The sequence below is a fragment of the Amphiura filiformis genome, chromosome 14, assembly GCF_039555335.1.
Source record: "Amphiura filiformis chromosome 14, Afil_fr2py, whole genome shotgun sequence".
NCBI lineage: Eukaryota > Metazoa > Echinodermata > Ophiuroidea > Amphilepidida > Amphiuridae > Amphiura > Amphiura filiformis.
In genome coordinates, this window is record NC_092641.1 from 30,428,414 (window position 1) to 30,448,655 (window position 20,242).

General features: G+C 37.2%; 1 protein-coding gene across 1 annotated transcript; it reads left to right on the forward strand.

The window, feature by feature from the left end:
* Window positions 1-3,608: 3,608 nt before the first annotated feature.
* LOC140169348 (uncharacterized) lies at window positions 3,609-11,477 on the forward strand. The gene is made up of 2 exons (XM_072192603.1): window positions 3,609-3,700; window positions 9,693-11,477. The coding sequence occupies exon 2, from the start codon at window positions 9,735-9,737 to the stop codon at window positions 11,475-11,477; it is 1,743 nt and encodes a 580-aa protein (XP_072048704.1). The 5' UTR covers window positions 3,609-3,700; window positions 9,693-9,734.
* Window positions 11,478-20,242: the final 8,765 nt, after the last annotated feature.

The window sequence follows — 20,242 nt, forward strand, 5'->3', positions numbered from 1 at the left end:
CGCAAGTATCCGGCGCACAAGGATGTTACGCAACGCAATTGATGCAATGAGGACCAGGGCTGAAACCTGTATTCGCCAATGAGGCAACCAGGTAGAAGGGCAGACATGCAGAGCAGCACAGTAAACTCACTTCAGAAGAACCAAAGACAGACCAAACAACCTTTTAGGGCTACCTTTTATCCTAAAAGATAAAAGACTTATGTTGTAAATAAAAAAAGAAAGCAAGAAACAACAAAGTAAGAAAGTAAGAAAAATAATAAAACAAAAAGGCATAAATAACCAAGAAAAAATAAGTAATTGCAAGTAAAGCAAAAGAAGTCCCATGCATTCGGCATCCATTTTACCCACATATTAATAACACTATTAACAAAATTAATTGCCCATAAATCCACCGGTAAAGCCCATTCCATAAATAAAGTTATTTTATAAAGTTATCATTGAGGAATGTTTGATATTCATGCATGGTATGTGTACTCCTTTTCAATCTTGGAAGTACCAAAACCTTCTCCATGGACAGAGTGAAAAACAGGTACATTTCTTTAAAAGAGAATATCTTCAAAAGTTGTGAGCCGATTGAAATAATTGTTTTGGTTTGTTAAGGGCTGGGGTATGAACGTTTGGACAGTATTTATTTTGGGACATCAGAGCACATCAGACATATCGAATTGCATTCTGAATACGAAGAATATCATTCTGATATCAAATAATTTTGATTTTTGAAATTCGCAATTTAATACACATTTTATGGCAAATCATTAAAATTGATATTTTTGATATTTAACAGTACTTGAAGTAAACTTTGTAAATCTGATGATTTATACTTAAAGTGTATGTAGGTGGGATGAAAAGCCGACGATCAATTGAAAATTTTGACCTTTCGTATTGAAGATATGGATTTTTTCCCAAAACACCCAAAAAAATTAGGTCTTTTTGGAAAAAAATCCATATCTTTAATACGAAAGGTCAAAATTTTCAATTGACCGTCGGCTTTTCCTCCTGCTACATACACTTTAAGAATATATCATTAGATTTATATAATTTACTTCGAGGACTGTTATATATCAAAAATTTGAAAAATATCAAATTTTTATAGTTTGTCATAAAATTTGTATTATATTGTGATTTTCAAAAAATGAAAATTATTTGATATCAGACAGACATGCTTCGTATTCAGAATGCAATTCGATAGGTCTCAGGTGCTCTCATGTCCCATAAAAAATACTGTCGAAACGCAATAAACGCTCATTCTAGATCCCTTAAAGCTAACGACTCAAGGTTTCTTTACATACCAAAATATATTTGATCAACTTTACAGAAATAGGAGAAAAGAGGGCGCAATGAGGGCCCTCTTTTTTGGGGGGGACACCCTGTATATACAAGTCCGAGATCAAAGGTTATCACTCTTCAGCTATTGAGCTATTCTCACAAAGTTGCGTCGTCAGTTTAATAACGCGGACTAGTGTACAATCTCTTAATAATCATGCAAAGTATGTTTATTACCATTTTTCTGTCCACTATCAAAGATAATATGTGACCCGGCAGAACAAATGAGCCGTAAATTTAATTGTATTCTGAGTTACGGTGTAAAATGTGTACGAAGGTCGTATTCATCGGTAACTTAAGCTGGCCCGACATCGATCTCATTTTGATAGTGAAACACTAATCAATTATCCTATTGTTGAAGTGGATAATAAGCTTCTACCTTAAATGGCTATAGAACTTTTAATAGCTCTGGTCTTTGTTTGCTTTTGCTAAATCCTGTTCAAGTGGTGGGTTACCAGGCATTGTATTTTGTATAGGTACGCATAACCAACAATTAACAATGAGAGAACTTTCTTAAACCTCGTTGACTTGGGGATGATTTGAAATGACCGCCAATTATGACTGTTTGATATTTATTGCCAGCAATGTGGAAAAAGAGACACAGGTAGAAACGAAAAAAGCTATAATTTTGTTGAAGGAGCAAAGTTTAACAAACCATAACCCCGCTTCTGGATATCGTTTGAAGTCAAATGATATACCATTTTAAGTTTATGATGTTTATTTTTAAACACGAAATAAAACAAAATTGACCGGGCGAGGAATTTACGGCTCATTCGCGTGAACGGTCACATATTCACATGTTGAATGCTTGATGTGGATATCTGGATGAACATGGAGTGTCACTTAAGTTTACAACTGGGATCTTGATCGATTGACAATGATTGAGAACAAAAGCTATACAATAAAGCACAATAATATTGGCAACGTTGTTGTTAAAGCCGCTAAATTGTACTAGTTCCTCCGTTGGCTTAAGTACCCGCTTAAGTAACATTTTCAAAACCCCAAGGACTTGGTGCTGACAAAGGGTGGCACTAAATTGACGGTTTTTGTATTATTTTGATAAGAGAATGTCCTTTGCTATGCAGTAATTTCCGATTTAGGACTTAATGTCAATAATACGAAGAAAATACATGACATGTATAAGATTATGAAATACGCCTGAGTGACCTTGCATTATAGCGCCGTATTTGTCTGTGTGTTCGCATTTATAACCTCCTCATTGTCCTGCTGTGAATGAAAATATTAATCTTCACTAACCAGATATAGGCCTAATGGTTGATAATAATGGTAAAGATATAATGGCTCCCGGCATGAATTATTGATTTTATAAGCAGGTAAGAAAATCACATAATAGTGACTGCGGTGTTAATCAGAGTAAATCACAAATGAAACAAAAAAGTTTGACAGAGGTCACACTGAGGTTGTAGTGACGTGTCTGTGATTGAAAAACAGTGGGCCAGCCTGCAGTATTTTACGATTGGCGGCTGGTATAGGAACGCACCATTGTGGGGTTAGCCGGTGGGGGGTGGGGGGGGGGAGGGGGTGGGTAGGAAGTTTTGAAGAAAAAACTTCCCCACTAACACTAAAAAAACACTACAAACAAAACTATCCCCACCTAACTGTATGTATACGTATAAATCCATGAATTTTTTTAACACTTGCCACCCCAACTTCCTACCCCCCCCCTTGAAGTATAATGGTGCGTCCCTTACTTGCAGTTAATTGTCATGTGTATACCCGATTGTTTTGCTCGTTTTAGATGCTCGTGTTTATTTTTGAATTATAGGCCTATGTCAAAATGTAATGTAAACCTTTTTTTTTCAGATTACGACATAATTTCTTGACTTTTGGCTCATTTTGTGTAATAATTCCTGCCAAATTAATGTAACCTGTGAGTTTGATTTTTTTTTTCATATTAAGAATTGAATGTTTGTGCATGTACTGAGCATGTTCTTTTAGTGATGCACAATAGAAAGTGAGAAAGTGCGACAATTAAATCTAAGAAAATGATTGAGGTATTTGTATGATGCCACGTACCGGTATATGACATGGTTCACAGTGGACAATGGTAAAAGTGCATTGCTTCCTATCTCTTTAGTTTTATTCGTCTCAGTTGCACCAAACACAGCAAACACCCTTTTTCTTAAAATCATTATATAGGCCTACTTGTATGCAGCCTAGATGTTGGCTTTCCAGTCGCCGGGTAACCTTGCAAAAATAATTGTATAAGTTATCAGTTTCGCCCAGGACTACTTTTGTGTGCCTGTGTGTTAATCGCAGCCCGTATGCAATTCCAAATTCGGCAGACACGACAGGATGCGAACTGAGACAGGGACGTGTTATTTTGTAGCATGACGAATACCTTCAACTTTTGACTGTAAGTATTCTTGTTTTTCAACCCATATCCATCCATTAATTTGTAATATAGGTACTGGGCACTACGCACGTACAGTACAGCTCGAATGTCATGACGATCATGTCCAGCAAATTCATACAATTTCAAACATCAAAGAACTGTCTGAAGGGGGCACACCACTAAATAATCGTCCCATTGAAATACACGTGAAAACACAAGAAAGTAAATTCGTTTTTCTACCCTTAGTTCCGAAAATGAGAAAATGTCGTATGAATTTTCTTAAAGTATAAAGTCTGAAATTTAATAAAAATTTATTTTTTTGTGACCAAGCCAGTCGAACTTTTGAGCTACGGGCACCTGAACAGCGCCCTCACGAATTTCAGCCGACAATTTCGCCTCCTTACCAGTTCCGGCATTGATATTATTCCGACAGCCTGTCACTAATTCACAATCGATTTCAAACATTTTTTGAACAGATTTTTAATGTTGAGGTCTTACTCTATTCTGTTCATAAAAACAAGCAAGATTCACTTAAATTTAGTACCCTCGAGAGGCTCATACATTTCGCTCAGGCGCTATTTTTAACCGGAACTATACAAGGTTACACCAAATGCGGAAGGTTTTAGTGGTGTGCCCCCTTATAAGGAGAAATATTAATTTTTTTTCTCTATTTTTTTCAATTTTTTGAAAGAATAGACAGTTTAAAGAAAAAGTATCAAATATTTTTCTTCTATGTGTCTTAGTTACGTAATGAGAGCGTTTTTTCGAAAAATGGCAAATGCCGCTTTTGCCACATTTTAGCCAAAAAAGCACGTTAATTTCGCATTAGGTTTATAACCAAAACATGTTTTGTAGGCCTACCTAGTTTTACCGCTTAAATGCTCAATTTTTCTTTAAATGAAAGAAAGTCACGTTAATAATTAATTGCAAGGGTCTAGTAGCTACAAATTGTGTAATAATTACCCCCCATAAAAACAAGTTTGGGAGAGTTTAAGGACCCGTGCAGATTTATAACTTTCAAACCAAATCAATTAAATTCGAGAAATCTTATTTTTCATATATTTCGACATTTTGTTCAACTTTGAAGCCCCCTAACGGAATTATATAAAGCACGATTTGCATCTTATTCGATTTAAAATTACACATTAACATCTGAACTATCAATTTAAATCGAAATAAACATAATTCAAACAAAATCCGACTTTAATTTTGGCTGCATTTATCAAAAAGCCGAATATAGCCCCGGTTGAAAAAAGCGCCTTGAAGGGGCACACCACTAAATAATCGTCCCATTGAAATACACGTGAAAACACAAGAAAGTAAATTCTTTTTTTTTTTTTTTTTTCCGAAAATAAGAAAATGTCGTATTGATTTTCTTAAAGTATAATGTCCGAAATTTTATAAAAGTTTATTTTTTTGTGACCAAGCCAGTCGAACTTTTGAGCTACGGGCACCTGAACAGCGCCTCACGAATTTCAGCCGACAATTTAGCCTCCTTACCAGTTCCGGCCTTGATATTATTCCGACAGCCTGTCACTAATTCACAATCGATTTCAAACATTTTTTGAACAGATTTTTAATGTTGAGGTCTTACTCTATTCTGTTCATAAAAACAAGCAAGATTCACTTAAATTTAGTACCCTCGAGAGGCTCATACATTTCGCTCAGGCGCTATTTTTAACGGAACTATACAAGGTTACACCAAATGCGGAAGGTTTTAGTGGTGTGCCCCTTATAAGGAGAAATATTAATTTTTTTTTTCTATTTTTTTCAATTTTTTGAAAGAATAGACAGTTTAAAGAAAAAGTATCAAATATTTTTCTTCTATGTGTCTTAGTTACGTAATGAGAGCGTTTTTCCGAAAAATGGCAAATGCCGCTTTTGCCACATTTTAGCCAAAAAAAAAGCACGTTAATCTCGCAGATTAGGTCTATACCCAAAACACGTGTTGTAGGCCTACCTAGTTTTACCGCTAAATGCTCAATTTTTCTTTAAATGAAAGAAAGTCACGTTAATAATTAATTGCAAGGGTCTAGTAGCTACAAATTGTGTAATAATTACCCACCCACCCCCTAACAAACAAGTTTGGGAGAGTTTAAGGACCCGTGCAGATTTATAACTTTCAAACCAAATCAATTAAATTCGCAGAAATCTTATTTTTTTTTTTATTTCGACATTTTGTTCAACTTTGAAGCCCCCTAACGGAATTATATAAAGCACGATTTGCATCTTATTCGATTTAAAATTACACATTAACATCTGAACTATCAATTTAAATCGAAATAAACATAATTCAAACAAAATCCGACTTTAATTTTGGCTGCATTTATCAAAAAGCCGAATATAGCCCGGTTGAAAAAAAGCGCCTTCAAGGGGGCACACCACTAAATAATCGTCCCATTGAAATACACGTGAAAACACAAGAAAGTAAATTCGCTTTTTCTACCCTTAGTTCGAAAATGAGAAAATGTCGTATGAATTTTCTTAAAGTATAAAGTCTGAAATTTAATAAAAATTTATTTTTTTGTGACCAAGCCAGTCGAACTTTTGAGCTACGGGCACCTGAACAGCGCCCTCACGAATTTCAGCCGACAATTTAGCCTCCTTACCAGTTCCGGCCTTGATATTATTCCGACAGCCTGTCACTAATTCACAATCGATTTCAAACATTTTTTGAACAGATTTTTAATGTTGAGGTCTTACTCTATTCTGTTCATAAAAACAAGCAAGATTCACTTAAATTTAGTACCCTCGAGAGGCTCATACATTTCGCTCAGGCGCTATTTTTAACGGAACTATACAAGGTTACACCAAATGCGGAAGGTTTTAGTGGTGTGCCCCTTATAAGGAGAAATATTAATTTTTTTTTTTTTTTTTTTTTCAATTTTTTGAAAGAATAGACAGTTTAAAGAAAAAGTATCAAATATTTTTCTTCTATGTGTCTTAGTTACGTAATGAGAGCGTTTTTCGAAAAATGGCAAATGCCGCTTTTGCCACATTTTAGCAAAAAAGCACGTTAATCTCGCATTAGGTCTATACCCAAAACACGTGTTGTAGGCCTACCTAGTTTTACCGCTAAATGCTCAATTTTTCTTTAAATGAAAGAAAGTCACGTTAATAATTAATTGCAAGGGTCTAGTAGCTACAAATTGTGTAATAATTACCCCCCCCATAAAAACAAGTTTGGGAGAGTTTAAGGACCCGTGCAGATTTATAACTTTCAAACCAAATCAATTAAATTCGCAGAAATCTTATTTTTTCATATATTTCGACATTTTGTTCAACTTTGAAGCCCCCTAACGGAATTATATAAAGCACGATTTGCATCTTATTCGATTTAAAATTACACATTAACATCTGAACTATCAATTTAAATCGAAATAAACATAATTCAAACAAAATCCGACTTTAATTTTGGCTGCATTTATCAAAAAGCGAATATAGCCCGGTTGAAAAAAGCGCCTTCAAGGGGGCACACCACTAAATAATCGTCCCATTGAAATACACGTGAAAACACAAGAAAGTAAATTCGCTTTTTCTACCCTTAGTTCGAAAATGAGAAAATGTCGTATGAATTTTCTTAAAGTATAAAGTCTGAAATTTAATAAAATTTATTTTTTTGTGACCAAGCCAGTCGAACTTTTGAGCTACGGGCACCTGAACAGCGCCTCACGAATTTCAGCCGACAATTTCGCCTCCTTACCAGTTCCGCCTTGATATTATTCCGACAGCCTGTCACTAATTCACAATCGATTTCAAACATTTTTTGTACAGATTTTTAATGTTGAGGTCTTACTCTATTCTGTTCATAAAAACAAGCAAGATTCACTTAAATTTAGTACCCTCGAGAGGCTCATACATTTCGCTCAGGCGCTATTTTTAACCGGAACTATACAAGGTTACACCAAATGCGGAAGGTTTTAGTGGTGTGCCCCCTGAAGTACTCATTTATACCACGTACCACTTAGTGCCGTACTATTACGCTGACTTTCGTATTCGGCGAGGAGGACGATTTCGACCTCCTGGGTTGTTTACAAACACATGAACAGAGAGGTAGACAAAAAACCGTTCCGCGTGTCCAAACACTCAAGTATCAGAAGGATGGTCCACAATAGCGTGATTCACGTAACCTGAATAGGGATTAAAAAGCTGTCACGTAGAACCATGTGCTTCTATTGTCCAATTTTCCATCAAGATTTCATATGGAAACAGTTCAGACCCAGTACAACATCATGTCAGAAATTAATATTTTGTTCTGGGTCTGATTATTCGGACTAGTACCACTGTCGACTGGAATAATTTACCTCCAACTATAACATCAAATCCGGACAAGAAAAAGTTTAAAGAAGCAGCTTTACAGTATTACACAAGAAAAGCAACCAACAACTAAGAACAGCAGCATGCCCTAGCACCAACTGCTTGTTTGACCCCTTTCAGGGGCGTTAGGCAGTATCCAACCAGAACCAGAAACCAGAACCAGCTCGAGATAACGACCGGTACTTGAGTACTCGCGAGCATGCAGGTATACACTATACAGGTCATGCAGGTTTACATTTGTATACTATAAACTATATCTTGCTGTATTTCAGCTATAGTAAGATGCAGCAAACCTTTGTCGAGCGCGATTACCACGATGTTGCAAATTCGGAGCTTACAACGCGTACAGCGCACAGTTCATACTTCATTCATAAATTTCCACTCAGCAACAGCAGATTGCCTCAGCAGCCAATCAGAGACAAGTGCGTCCAACGCGGTAAATACGCGATGTATACTTAAAATACGCGCTCGTCAAAGGTTTACTGCATTTGATAATAGAGCGCCATCAACCCGGGTTTTTTTTTGAACAATACAAAATACGTAATCTTTTCATGACTTCAGCCCGGGGTCACTCCCATTGTGGCCTGTACACCATCCGCGATAATCAACTTTTGAAAAGCACCCTAAACAAGGATTAAACCCTTGGCTAAAACAATACCCTAAACAGGTGTTTTCACACCCTAAACAGGGATTTTATTCCTCCTTGCATCAAATTTCAGACCCTAAATTTCATTTCTGCGTATTAGCAATTGCAGTTTTGCTACCCTTTTTTCCAATATTTCATGTTTTTGACACCCTAAACGCATTATGCGCGTATCGTGCCTACCCACGAAAAACTACCCTTTTACGCGTTTTCATTATCGCGGATGGTGTACAGGCCACAATGGGAGTGACCCCCGGACTTCAGTGGTCGCGACCTCGATGGCCATCAATCATTCCCCGACAAATGCCCGACCCATTGTCACAAGTCACTTTGCAAGTCTATTCAGAAGTTGGTCATTTTTATTATATGGCGTTTATTATAAAAGGGTCCTGAGACGTTCTAGTAGCTTTTCTGATGTAGAAAATGTATTGCAAGTTTACACAGGACTTATTCCCCCAGCAGTTTCACTGTATCGATGTCTATCCATCACTTCAACATTAATTAAAATTATTTCATTAGGATTAGGAACTTATCAACTCAAGGGTCTTTTTTTTTCGGGTTGACAATGACCTGGGAAAACCAACCAGAAATGAGAGGAATGACAATTTTTTAAAGTTTTTAGAGCTGAAATTATCAAAGGTCAGGGTCTTTCAATGCTCTGTGTTAGGGGTCTTTTGGAGATCAATTGGTCCAAAAACAGGGATCTGTCCAAGGGAAGTACTTAATTCTCTTCACACGGGTGTCGACTGCAGACGACATGTTTTAAAAAAAATCAAAATTCAAAAATTTCAGAAATGTACATTTTCATGACCATATTTGGAATCAGCATGAAAAATGCATTAAAATGAGTACAAACAAGCCTAGTATTGGTTCAGTAGTTCTTAAGATAGCTCTTGATATTTTGAGAAAAATTTCAAAACTTGAACTTTCTCTGTTGAAGCGCATGGCTAGCACGCAGAGCATTAACATTCTGATGGTCATTTCCTCCTGTATCTCTCCATCATTTGCTGTTCTTAAATTAAATGTGATCATCACAATTTTTTTCTCTTACAGGTCACCATCCAAACCCATTGACCACTTCAAGGTTGCATCAAAATGGAAGAAGCTGGGAGAGTTCAGTGGGTTGAATCACCAAATCAACTTTCAGGGGAGCAATCATCATCACAGACCATCCCTATCATTCTTCACCTGACTACAAACGAGCAAACAATCACTTCTCCTGAGAAGAAAGATGTAGAAACTCAGACAATACAGTGGGAACTTCTGTTACATGCATCAATACAAAAATACTTGGAACATCAGCTTAAATCGCGTCTGCAACACACAGCACAAAGAAGTGCATGTGTTCATAAGTGGATGACTTTTGAAGATATGTTGACAATGGTTGAAGAACGTCACAATGCTGTGTGTATCAAAAAGAAGGTGATCTCCAGCTCCAAGAAGAAGGGTCAAGTGCATGCACCAGTGCTCTCCAAGAAAACAACTCAAGTGTTACAAATGCCAGTTGATGATTATACAGCAACTGAATTTGTGGCCGAGGTCATGGTGGATTTACATGCGCAATATCAGGATAATTTGCAGCATGGTAATGGTAATGTGATCTCCCAGACTCAAGTGGTGCAAGTGCCGGCTGATGAGTATACAGTAACTGAGGCCGCTGCTGATGTCATGGCGGAAGTAATAAATGCACAACATCAAGATATTTCGCCGCATCCTGCAAATAGTGTGGTTGATGGCCAACCAATCTTAAATAATGCCACTAGAGAGAATGCTTCAAAGAGTGGAACATCCAAAACGAAGATATTATATCCAAAAAGAAAAAGAGCAAGAGAAAGACTCATCCAAAAAGGTGTGAAAATAATCGAATGTGATCCACCAGACCGTATAGAAAGAGCTAAAAAGTTATCAGAGCGTAAGAATTTCTATCGAAACAATGGAAAACATATACACATACCATCCAAAGTTTGGTTCCAATGTGCCAAATGCGGTGCAAAATTAGAGGACCTCAGCAAACTTGAGAGACACGCTGCGACACATGAGACCAACAACTTGAGACCATATGCATGCAAACGCTGTGGTAGAACTTACAAAACACAAGAAGTACTGCAAAAACATGTGGAATTTCTACATGGCAGCAAACAAAAGATATTTAAGATTTCCTGTCACCATTGTGGGAAAGGCTTTCGTGATCAGGTTTCGTGCGATAATCACGTTCGAATCCACACTGGGGAAACGCCGTATTCGTGTACGCATTGCGACCGATCATTCAGAGCAAACAAGTCGTTGACAATGCACTTGAAGAGACTGCATAAAATAGGCAAGATCGAGCAGTGCCCACTATGCAATTGCACATACCCTTCTATGCATCCCTTACATAATCATCTAGCTTCGATTCATAAAGCTCAGGTACCGCAAATACGAAAAGGGATCTGTGTTCACAAGTGCTTGATTTGTGAGAAAGAAGTCGCGGATGAACAGAGTCTGTTACAGCACATATTGGAACACGGTAATCCAGATTGCAGCAGATGTGAAAAGAGGAAACAAACACAGGAGAGACTACAGATTGCAAAGCATAAGGAAAGATTAAAGAACGAGAGAAAACTTGAGGAAGCTGAAAAGGCTCTTGAAAGAGATCGTAGGAAATCAGCTACATGTCTCAGTGAAGCACTTCCTCATCTATCAAAGTTTTCCGAGAGAGAGAATGCAAAGCATAGCGAAAGATTGAAGAATAAGAGAAAGGTTGAGGATGCTGAAAAGGCTATTGAAAGTGAGAAATTAGTTCCATCTGGAGGAGAGCTCAGCACAAGACTTATTCCTCACCAATTTTCTGTCCAATAGCACAAAGCCTTATCTGAACTCTGAACTCCCATCTTTTTCAAAGTTATAATAATCCAGTATAACAACCTTGGCCTAATCATGCGGTTTTAATAGTAGATGTATGACCAAATCTTCAATCGTCTTTTTCTGCGGTTTTGTATCAAATTTGACCTGCACAAAAAATTACTCAACAAGCTTGGAAAAAAATGCATTTTTCTTGCAAATGGAAGTTTGAAGACACCTAAACAAGGGACATGCATTCTGCATTCTTTCATAAAATTCATAAAAAACCTTTCACTTGTCACCCGTTTGTTTCAATATCTAGGGTTGAGAGCCAGAAAGCCTCAATTTCCCTCAAATCACAATCACAGTCCCACAAAATGAGCATAAAGTCACCAGGGCACTATAGTAGATACAATCCATTAATCATGACAAAATTCAACAGAAAACAAAAGACATTGTGGAGGAAATATTGATATTTCAAGACCAAAGCAAGGAGCCAACTTTATGCTCATTTTGTGAGGGCTGGTCATAGTGAGATACGGCTTTCTGGTTCTGAACCCTTAGGCCAAAAAAAAAAGAGTTGTTTGCTTGCCCTCGTCCGACCGACCGTCTCGGCAGTCCCGACCGTAGAACTTTTTTTGCGATTTTCCCAAAAATGGCATGTATTTTTCAAAAAAAAAACCGATGATTTAAAAGAAACGTTGTAAAATACCATATCCTTCATGTTTACGTGTCCGGCTGTACCTGACTGTCGGGTTCCATAATTTCAGTATACCACCTCAGCGCCTAAGCTCTAATACAATTTGCTATCCACCTGCACATTTCGGACGGCGCATCTAGGGATGAGTTTATTTACAGGCAAAATATAACCGTGCAAGAATGGATACAATATAGCAGATGTTAAAATATGGTAAAAGTAGATCAAATTTGAAAACAGTTGTACCAGATATTCATTCCTTGTTTATAAATATTTAGATTCATGATATTTGTTCGTATCGACTAGGAAGTAACATTGCACTATTTTTTTCAACATGTTTGTTGAGGCTACTTTTTATTAAGAGCACAAATCGCTCGGTATAAATATGATTTCACTTTAAACATGGCGGACACAACACGAGTAGCGCGCTAGCTGTACAGGTGAAGCAAGGGACCGAACACGCTGATTAATATGATAGTTTTGAAAAGCAGAAAACACTACATGTGGGAGAATTGTACACTTCATTAAGCGTAGGCCTACTTGTAGAAGAGCTACAATTGTTTAAGGTGCAAGTGGCGAGCACAGATGCTGGACCATGGCGTGATGTTGCTGCTACGGAAATGCTTGAACCATTAATTACATTCGCCGATTCGGTATTCGCCATGTCTGTTTCTGGGAAACGGGGAAAAAAAAAAAAAAACTTTTCACGACCGACCGACCCAATTTTTAAAATCCATTCGAGGGCAAGCAAACAATTTTTTTTTTTGGCCTGATGGGGGCAAACTCATATTGTTGGTTTCCTTAATGAAAATAAAACGATGGTTGAAACATGTGCCTATATTGATGCCTTAGTCGCATATAACTTCTCAGTGCGATTTCTTGGCACAAAGCAAAGTGTCACACTTTAATGGTTCATTTTGCCATTCTAAAAGGTGTGGGGTAACGTTTTGATGCAACAAAATGCCGATTCACTGGCCATCTCCCTGTGGTCCATTTGGCTTTCTTGAGACCGTAGCACATGTGTGTGATATATGGGTGATCAAAGGCGGTGCATCTGTAGTTTGCGCCTACATGTATGTGTGTCAAAAGGATGCACTCGTTGGCTATTTTACATAATAGGTAGGAAATACTAGACTCAGAAGTGGTGATGACTTCAAATCAACCCTGTGACATGTTTTTTTAGGAATGATTTCTGTATTCCTATACACCATGCATGTGAGGATGAGTTGAGTCAGTCCGGTATTTATTTCTAGCAATTATGTAAAAAGAGACAATGAACATTTTGTAGCAGCCAGCCAGTAAGTGCATCATTTTGATATGTATGTACACATAAGACACTGTCGCGCACAGTCGCGCCTGCATCACATGTGGGTGGTGCTAACATATTAACATTTACCAAATTCAAAACCCAAAATATAACCTGTTTAAAACATTTTGAAAACATTTTGTTTGCTGGGTAATTGAAAAGTTGACCTTGCTGGAATGCTGTCTTCAATTGGCAAATTGTTCAATATTTTGACATGTCACATAATCTTGACTGCTATACATGTAAAATTTATATGAGAAGCATGGTTAAAATTATACGCCCACCATGCTTTGACTGAATCGTTTCATAGCATGGTTTTGAGATCATCAAGATCAAGGGCCTATAATGTAAACCGTGCCTTGAATATAAGCAGTCAATACTATGTAGACATAGATTCTGTCACCTGACAGCAGTGGAACCCTAGGAAATCAACTTCTAATCGAGGTCTGTAGATCCGAAAAAAATGTTTAAAAAACAATAAGCTATGTTAAAAAAATCAAAAAGTGTCCCTAGGGGTCAAATTTATACAACAGGGTTGAAATTTCAAAATTGCTCAGATTTTATCAAAAACCATGTCAAGGTATTTCTCTGGTCATAATGATTCGGGAAAAGTATAGTTTGATCTATGTGCGACATACCGTTCTTGAGATGCAGAAAGGTCACAATTGGGGGGTGGTCAGCTTTTTTGCACCGCAGGGGTCAAAAACTAGAAGTGCTCTGATTTCAAATAAAATTGCTCAAATTGTTTGTCATGGAAAAGGAACTCAGATAAGGAATAATTCTCACCTTCTATGATGCAATATGGTTGTTGACCTTTATTTCTGGATTTGGCAATAAAAAAGCATTCTAGACAGTGCATATAATTTTCTACACATTTTCCTGGGCTGTTTCACAATCAGGGTACACAAGGGTTTCACGAGGGTGCAAAATCAGAGTATCTTAATGTGATTGTTTTAAATGTTAAAGTGGTGTAAATATATCAAATTTTCAAGTTCTAACAATTATTTAGCCACTTAACCACTATTTTTTATCAAATATTATTTTTTACTTGGCTATGAAGGAAAATGGCCAAATACCAAAGTTTACAAACAGCATTACAATGATTTGATACTGCCTTTTTTCAACTCCAAAGTTGTCTAATATTATTGCTGACAAATATAGCTTTCAAATGATATACAGATTGTATATTATGTAAACATCAATTTTTTGCAGAATCATGTTAACTGGTGGAAATGGTTCAAATATTGAATTTGACTAAGAGAAGTTACTTGCAAGTTTACCAAAACAAGTAAAATCTACACAAATATGCATTTTCATGAAGCAGTGGGTTAGTATCTTGTCTCATGTCAAGTTTGGCGGTCATACTACTTAGCGTTTTTGAGATATGAAGGAAAATGTGTCAAAAAATGTCCCCTCTACATAGTTTTGTTGACTATTTGGAGCATAAAATCAAAATAATAACATCGACCAAGTGGATTTTGCTATTGTTATGTCTGTCTGTATCCAACCCATCTTCCTAGGTTCACTTTTCTTTAGTTCAAACAAAGACAATCCTATTATTTGAATAAAATGCAAAAACCATTGATTGTAAAGGAGGGGACACATTTTTTTTGACAGGTTGAAATCTTAAAATTGGAATTGCAAATTATTTCTCCAAAAATCACACTTAATTATCATCAGCAGTCCCTATTATGAAATTTAACTACTTTTCACCACTCTATCGGTGTGGGAATATATAAAATTAGACAAAGTCATGATTTTGTATTATCAAGCGTAAAGGAGGGACATTTTTTTTTGTGGCAAAAGAAAAAAATCTATAGTGAATTTCAAAAATTGGTTCTTATCCCTACAATGGTTGCACCTTGAGCTATTAAAATGTAATTTAAAAACATGGTACCTAACTGCAAAAATATTGCAGAGAGAATAATGCTGTAAAGGAGGGACATGTTTTTTTGACATCACTTGGTAACACTCGTCCCCACTCCGCCACTTGATGTACAATCATGATTTTTGGTACTTTGAATTACAGGATACACATGAAACTTTTCACCCATTCTGCACAATTCTTTAAATTGATTTATAGTGCTTCATAAAATCAAATGTAAAGGAGGGGACATTATTTTGGAGATTTTTGACAAATCTTAATTTGGGTCGCATTTTTTCTGTAAATCAAATATGCAAATGATTTTTATTTCAAAACTTAGGTGCATATAACTACATTTAGAAATGTCACCCAGTAGTAAATTTAGAATTCCTTTACTATATAAATTATAGCTTTCAAAATGTGTTTTTGAAGATGAAACATCAAAATGTCAAAAAAGTGAACTTTTCACCATATAATGAAAAAACTAAGGCATTTGTGTGATTTCTTTTATGTGTGATTTTAAGGGGAGTAGACATACTTCATTTTTAAATTAAAAGAAATCCTTCAGCTTCTTTCATTAAGCAGCAGGATGCTAAGAAACATGGATTTTGAAATATGTACCCTGATTGTGAAACAGCCCTTCTACAGTTGATTTGAAGTTGATTTCCATGGGTGCAGCATAGCTCCTTCCAACTCAATTAATGGGGTGGGTCATGGGCATTGCTTGAATTATTAGCCCCCTGGGCAACGGGCATCAAGCGAGTTTATCCAGCCCTGGAGTAATGGGCATATTATTCAAAACTATGCCCACAGTTTTGGCCAAATAAGATTACATAACTCTATAATTATCACAACAGAATTATCATAAATCAAAGCACACTGTAAGTTTGTATGACGTTAAAACTTTTTATGAATAAAAGAAAAGATAGTCACAACAAGACCACAAATCAAAGCTTTTGCAAGTTTTTATTTTCTTTGTAAATAGAGCCTTTGATGTTAATAATCACAAATTTAAACAGGTATTGATTGGTGCACAGCACTAAACAGGTATTGATTGGTGCACAGCACATGATATTAATTATTTTTCAATGCATGCAGTGCTTGTTGGCGATTCATGAACAACATTTAAACTTCCGGAGAAATGGTGCCTGGGATCAATTTCTCGATTTATTCATGGCATGTGTTAGGGACTCCATACCTTCTCGCACTCAAAGAAAACGTCCCAAGCCCTGGATTACACCAGAAATGCACAGACCCATCACTCGTAAACATGCCCTTTCTCGCAAGGCGAAGTCTTCTCAATCACAAACTGATTGGGCTGCATTTAAAAAAACTCGTAACAGGGTATCCAATGGTATAAAAGCTGCTTACAGTAACTACCTTCATTCTGTCCTCACTGCTGACGACAGTAAAAACGCTTTTGGTCTTTTTTTTGTTCGTGGTCGCATAAAAAAAAAAGAACCCGATGTTAAATCATTTGTTGTCAACGGCAAACTGTGCTCTGCCCCGGCCGTTATTGCTGACAAGTTTAACCAAACTTTTGCTAGCTCCTTTACTCCCCCCACCTCTCCAGCCTTTGATATTACATCTCCCTTAGTACCTGTGACCCCCTTATGCTCCCTCCAAATAACCATAGACCAAGTTATACAATCGCATCAAAAAACTTAAAACTGATGGTGCTGTTGATCCCGATGGTTTGTCAGCGAGGATGCTTAAGCTCTGCATGTACCAGGTTGCTCCAATTCTCACCAAATTATTTAATCTTTCTCTTAGTTCTGGTCACCTTCCTAGCGGCTGGAAACAAGCCAATATTGTCCCTGTTTATAAAAAGGGGACCGCTCAAATGTTGCCAATTACAGGCCCATCGCTTCTGACTAGTATTGTCTGTAAAATGCTTGAAAGCATCGTGGCTGACAACCTTCGTGTCCATCTAGGTAACAACAATCTCTTATCATTAAGTCAACATGGCTTTAAGCCTGGTTTAGCATGCTGTACACTATTACTTGATAAAACAAATGAACTCTTGGAATTAATGGACAGTAAATCTACTCAAGTTGACCTCATTTCTCTATGTTTTGTTGTGGGGAGAGGGGGGCATTATCTCATTATGTCGTGGTGTGTTTTTTTTCCTGCTTGGCTAAGTGCAATATATTGTGTCTCTTGTATCTTGGGGCTTCATGCTTCTAGTTTTAACATAGTGCTGTTTTTAGAAAATGTTTGTACTTTTAATGTGTATTTATAGTGCAATACTTTGTTTATTTTCATGACCAGCTTGCAAGGGTGGGGTCCACTCATCTTTTAGATGTCAGTGCTTTATTTGCCACTTTTGTTGGGCCCTGGCAGCCCTTGCTTGCTGGTCTAATTTTGCTGTATATTTTTGTAGTGCTGTAATCGATTGTCGTAAGTATCGATAGTCGGAAAATACATAGACTTCCGACATGTCGAAACACTCAATGTCAGTATCGATACACAAACGACATGGCACACATGCTTAGATTATCTCAAATCAGGTCTCAAATTACCGTCAAATACTCAAATTACCGTCTCCCAATTTAGTTTTAGCTGTTAGGCTTCAATACACTTGTTGTTAACTTGTTTCTGGAACTTACTGATAATAAAATTGGTAAACTCAAATCCGTGTTTCAAACTGCGTGAGTATCGATAATAGTATCGACATGTCGGATGTTTGCCTCCCGACATAATTTATCGATACCCAGAAAGCTTATCGATTACAGCACTATATTTTTGTTGAAATGCCTAATGAATAATAAATAATAAATAAATAAATAAATAAAAACATTTAAACTTCCGGAGAAAAAGTTAAAATTGTGTGATTTTGTGGATACAATCAATTCCATTTCATTGTACATTGGTCAAAGTGTCTGGGGATGTGCCAGTTTTGGTGTACCCTTTCAGCGATGAGGATTTTCAGTGACGTCCAATGTGCCCATTTGGGTGCTTTTTATGGAAAATTGGTATACTATGGGTTGCAAAAACAGCAAAAAGTAGGTGTAGGGAAAGTCAGCATCCGAAAGTCTGTATGGCACATCCCCGTACAAATTTTTTCTGCAAAACCTGATCAGATTCCTGCTAAACCTGGCCAGATTGCTGCAACACCTAATCAGATGTCTGCGAGGTCTGATCAGGTGTCTGCAAAACCTGACCAGATTCCTCCGAAACCTGGACAGTGTCCTGCAAAGCTTGGTCAGATTTCTGCAAAACCATTTTGGATTTCTTAAAAATTTGATCAGATATGTGCAGAACTTGCTCAGGTTCCTTTGAACTCTGGGAACCTTCTTGCAAAGAAGGTTTTCCTCCTTGTTGTTCATTCCTTGATCCTCCTCTTCTTTTTCTTTCATCTTTCCTCTGTCTAACTATTTTTCTCTTTTTTTGGCCCAAAGTTACCTCCGGGTTCTGTAACCCCTGAATATCTTCCCTTGAATTCAAGTTGAGATCAAGCTTGGCATGTGTCTTTGCTCCAGCCTGTATTACTAATGGTCTTTGTCTTTTAACCTTCCCAACTTTATGACCTGCAAGCTGGGCTGTCTTTTGTGGTCGTCCTCTATTACTCTTTTTCCCTACCTCAACTCCAGGGTCCTGCATCTCCCAAACCACATCCTTTGGATCCCCAACTGTTATTGAAGGCTTATTTTTATCTGATATCTCTATTGTCAAATCCCCCTTTGTCATCATTTTCTTAATTGTGTCCATATCAGCAGGTAAACAGGATATAACTACAGAATTTACACCAGCATCAGTGCTTGCAGATGAAGACGCAGACAATGTGTGTGGTTCTTCCCCAGATGGCTCTCCTATCTTGTCTGTAATTACAGAATGAAATACATCTCCAATTTTAGCTGCAATATCCGACGTCGATAACGTTGCCAACTTTGTTCCAAGAACCGGTCGCAAAGACATATTTAACTTACCCATGCGATGAAGCCTGCCAACCTTTTGAGCTGCAGTATCTGTTCGTGTGTAAACAGTCAAAGTTTTTTCAGATGTCCAAGAAACGTGGTCGGTTTTCTCCAAAGTCTGGCTTGATTTCTGCAAACCCTGGTAAGTTTTCTGTGATTCAACCTGTTGATCAGATGTATGTACAGTTGACGCAGACTGTGCATCTGTTTCATTATCAAAGTCCAAGTTTTCAACTTGAGTTTGAAGTTCAGATGTAGACTTTCCTGTTGACAGATGTAACCCTTCATTTGATCCATCGTTAGGCGATGATCTCATCCTTATATTTTTTCGAACATTTGATCCAGCTTCTTGTTCTGCAGTTTCCGGCTGATCTTTAACTGAAGAGTCTGTTACTTGAATGCTATAAATCCTTGGCTCATCAACATTTCTGGTCTTTTCTTTTGGCAATTCCGCCGTGGATGAAGAAAGACCTGTAGATGAGCTGGCACCTGCTGCTTTGATCAAAGTCACTGATTTATCTTCATTGACGTCAACTCTCATTTGGCCTTTACGAATCAAATTTGCTACTTGATCACACGAATTTGTGTAAATGGTGAACACTTTCCTCGAACCATGTACATCACTGTCAACACCCCTTGCTTGTTTTTTTAATCCTCGTTTATTGGCAGCTAATGGGCGTCGATGGTCCTGTGTGTGCCTCTGCAAGGATTTTTTTGTTTGAAACAGTAACCCACATTTGTCGCATTCAGGTAACACGCGTGGTGGTGGATGCTGCTTTTTGTTATGATTCTTCAAGGAATTTTCCGTTTTACACACCGTTTCACATTTATCACATTTATAAGTAATACGTGGCTCTGGATGCTCTTTTCTTTTATGAGCCTGCAACGAATCTCTGTTTGCATAAAACTTATCACACTTATCACATTTAAGTTTGTCAGTTGGATCCATATGAATCTTAATACCGTGCCATTCTAGGGATGTATTAGTTCTGAACAGGG

Excerpts from the sequence above, each read along its gene's own strand:
- LOC140169348 (XM_072192603.1), top strand. The coding sequence starts at position 9,735 with ATGGAAGAAGCTGGGAGAGTTCAGTGGGTTGAATCACCAAATCAACTT.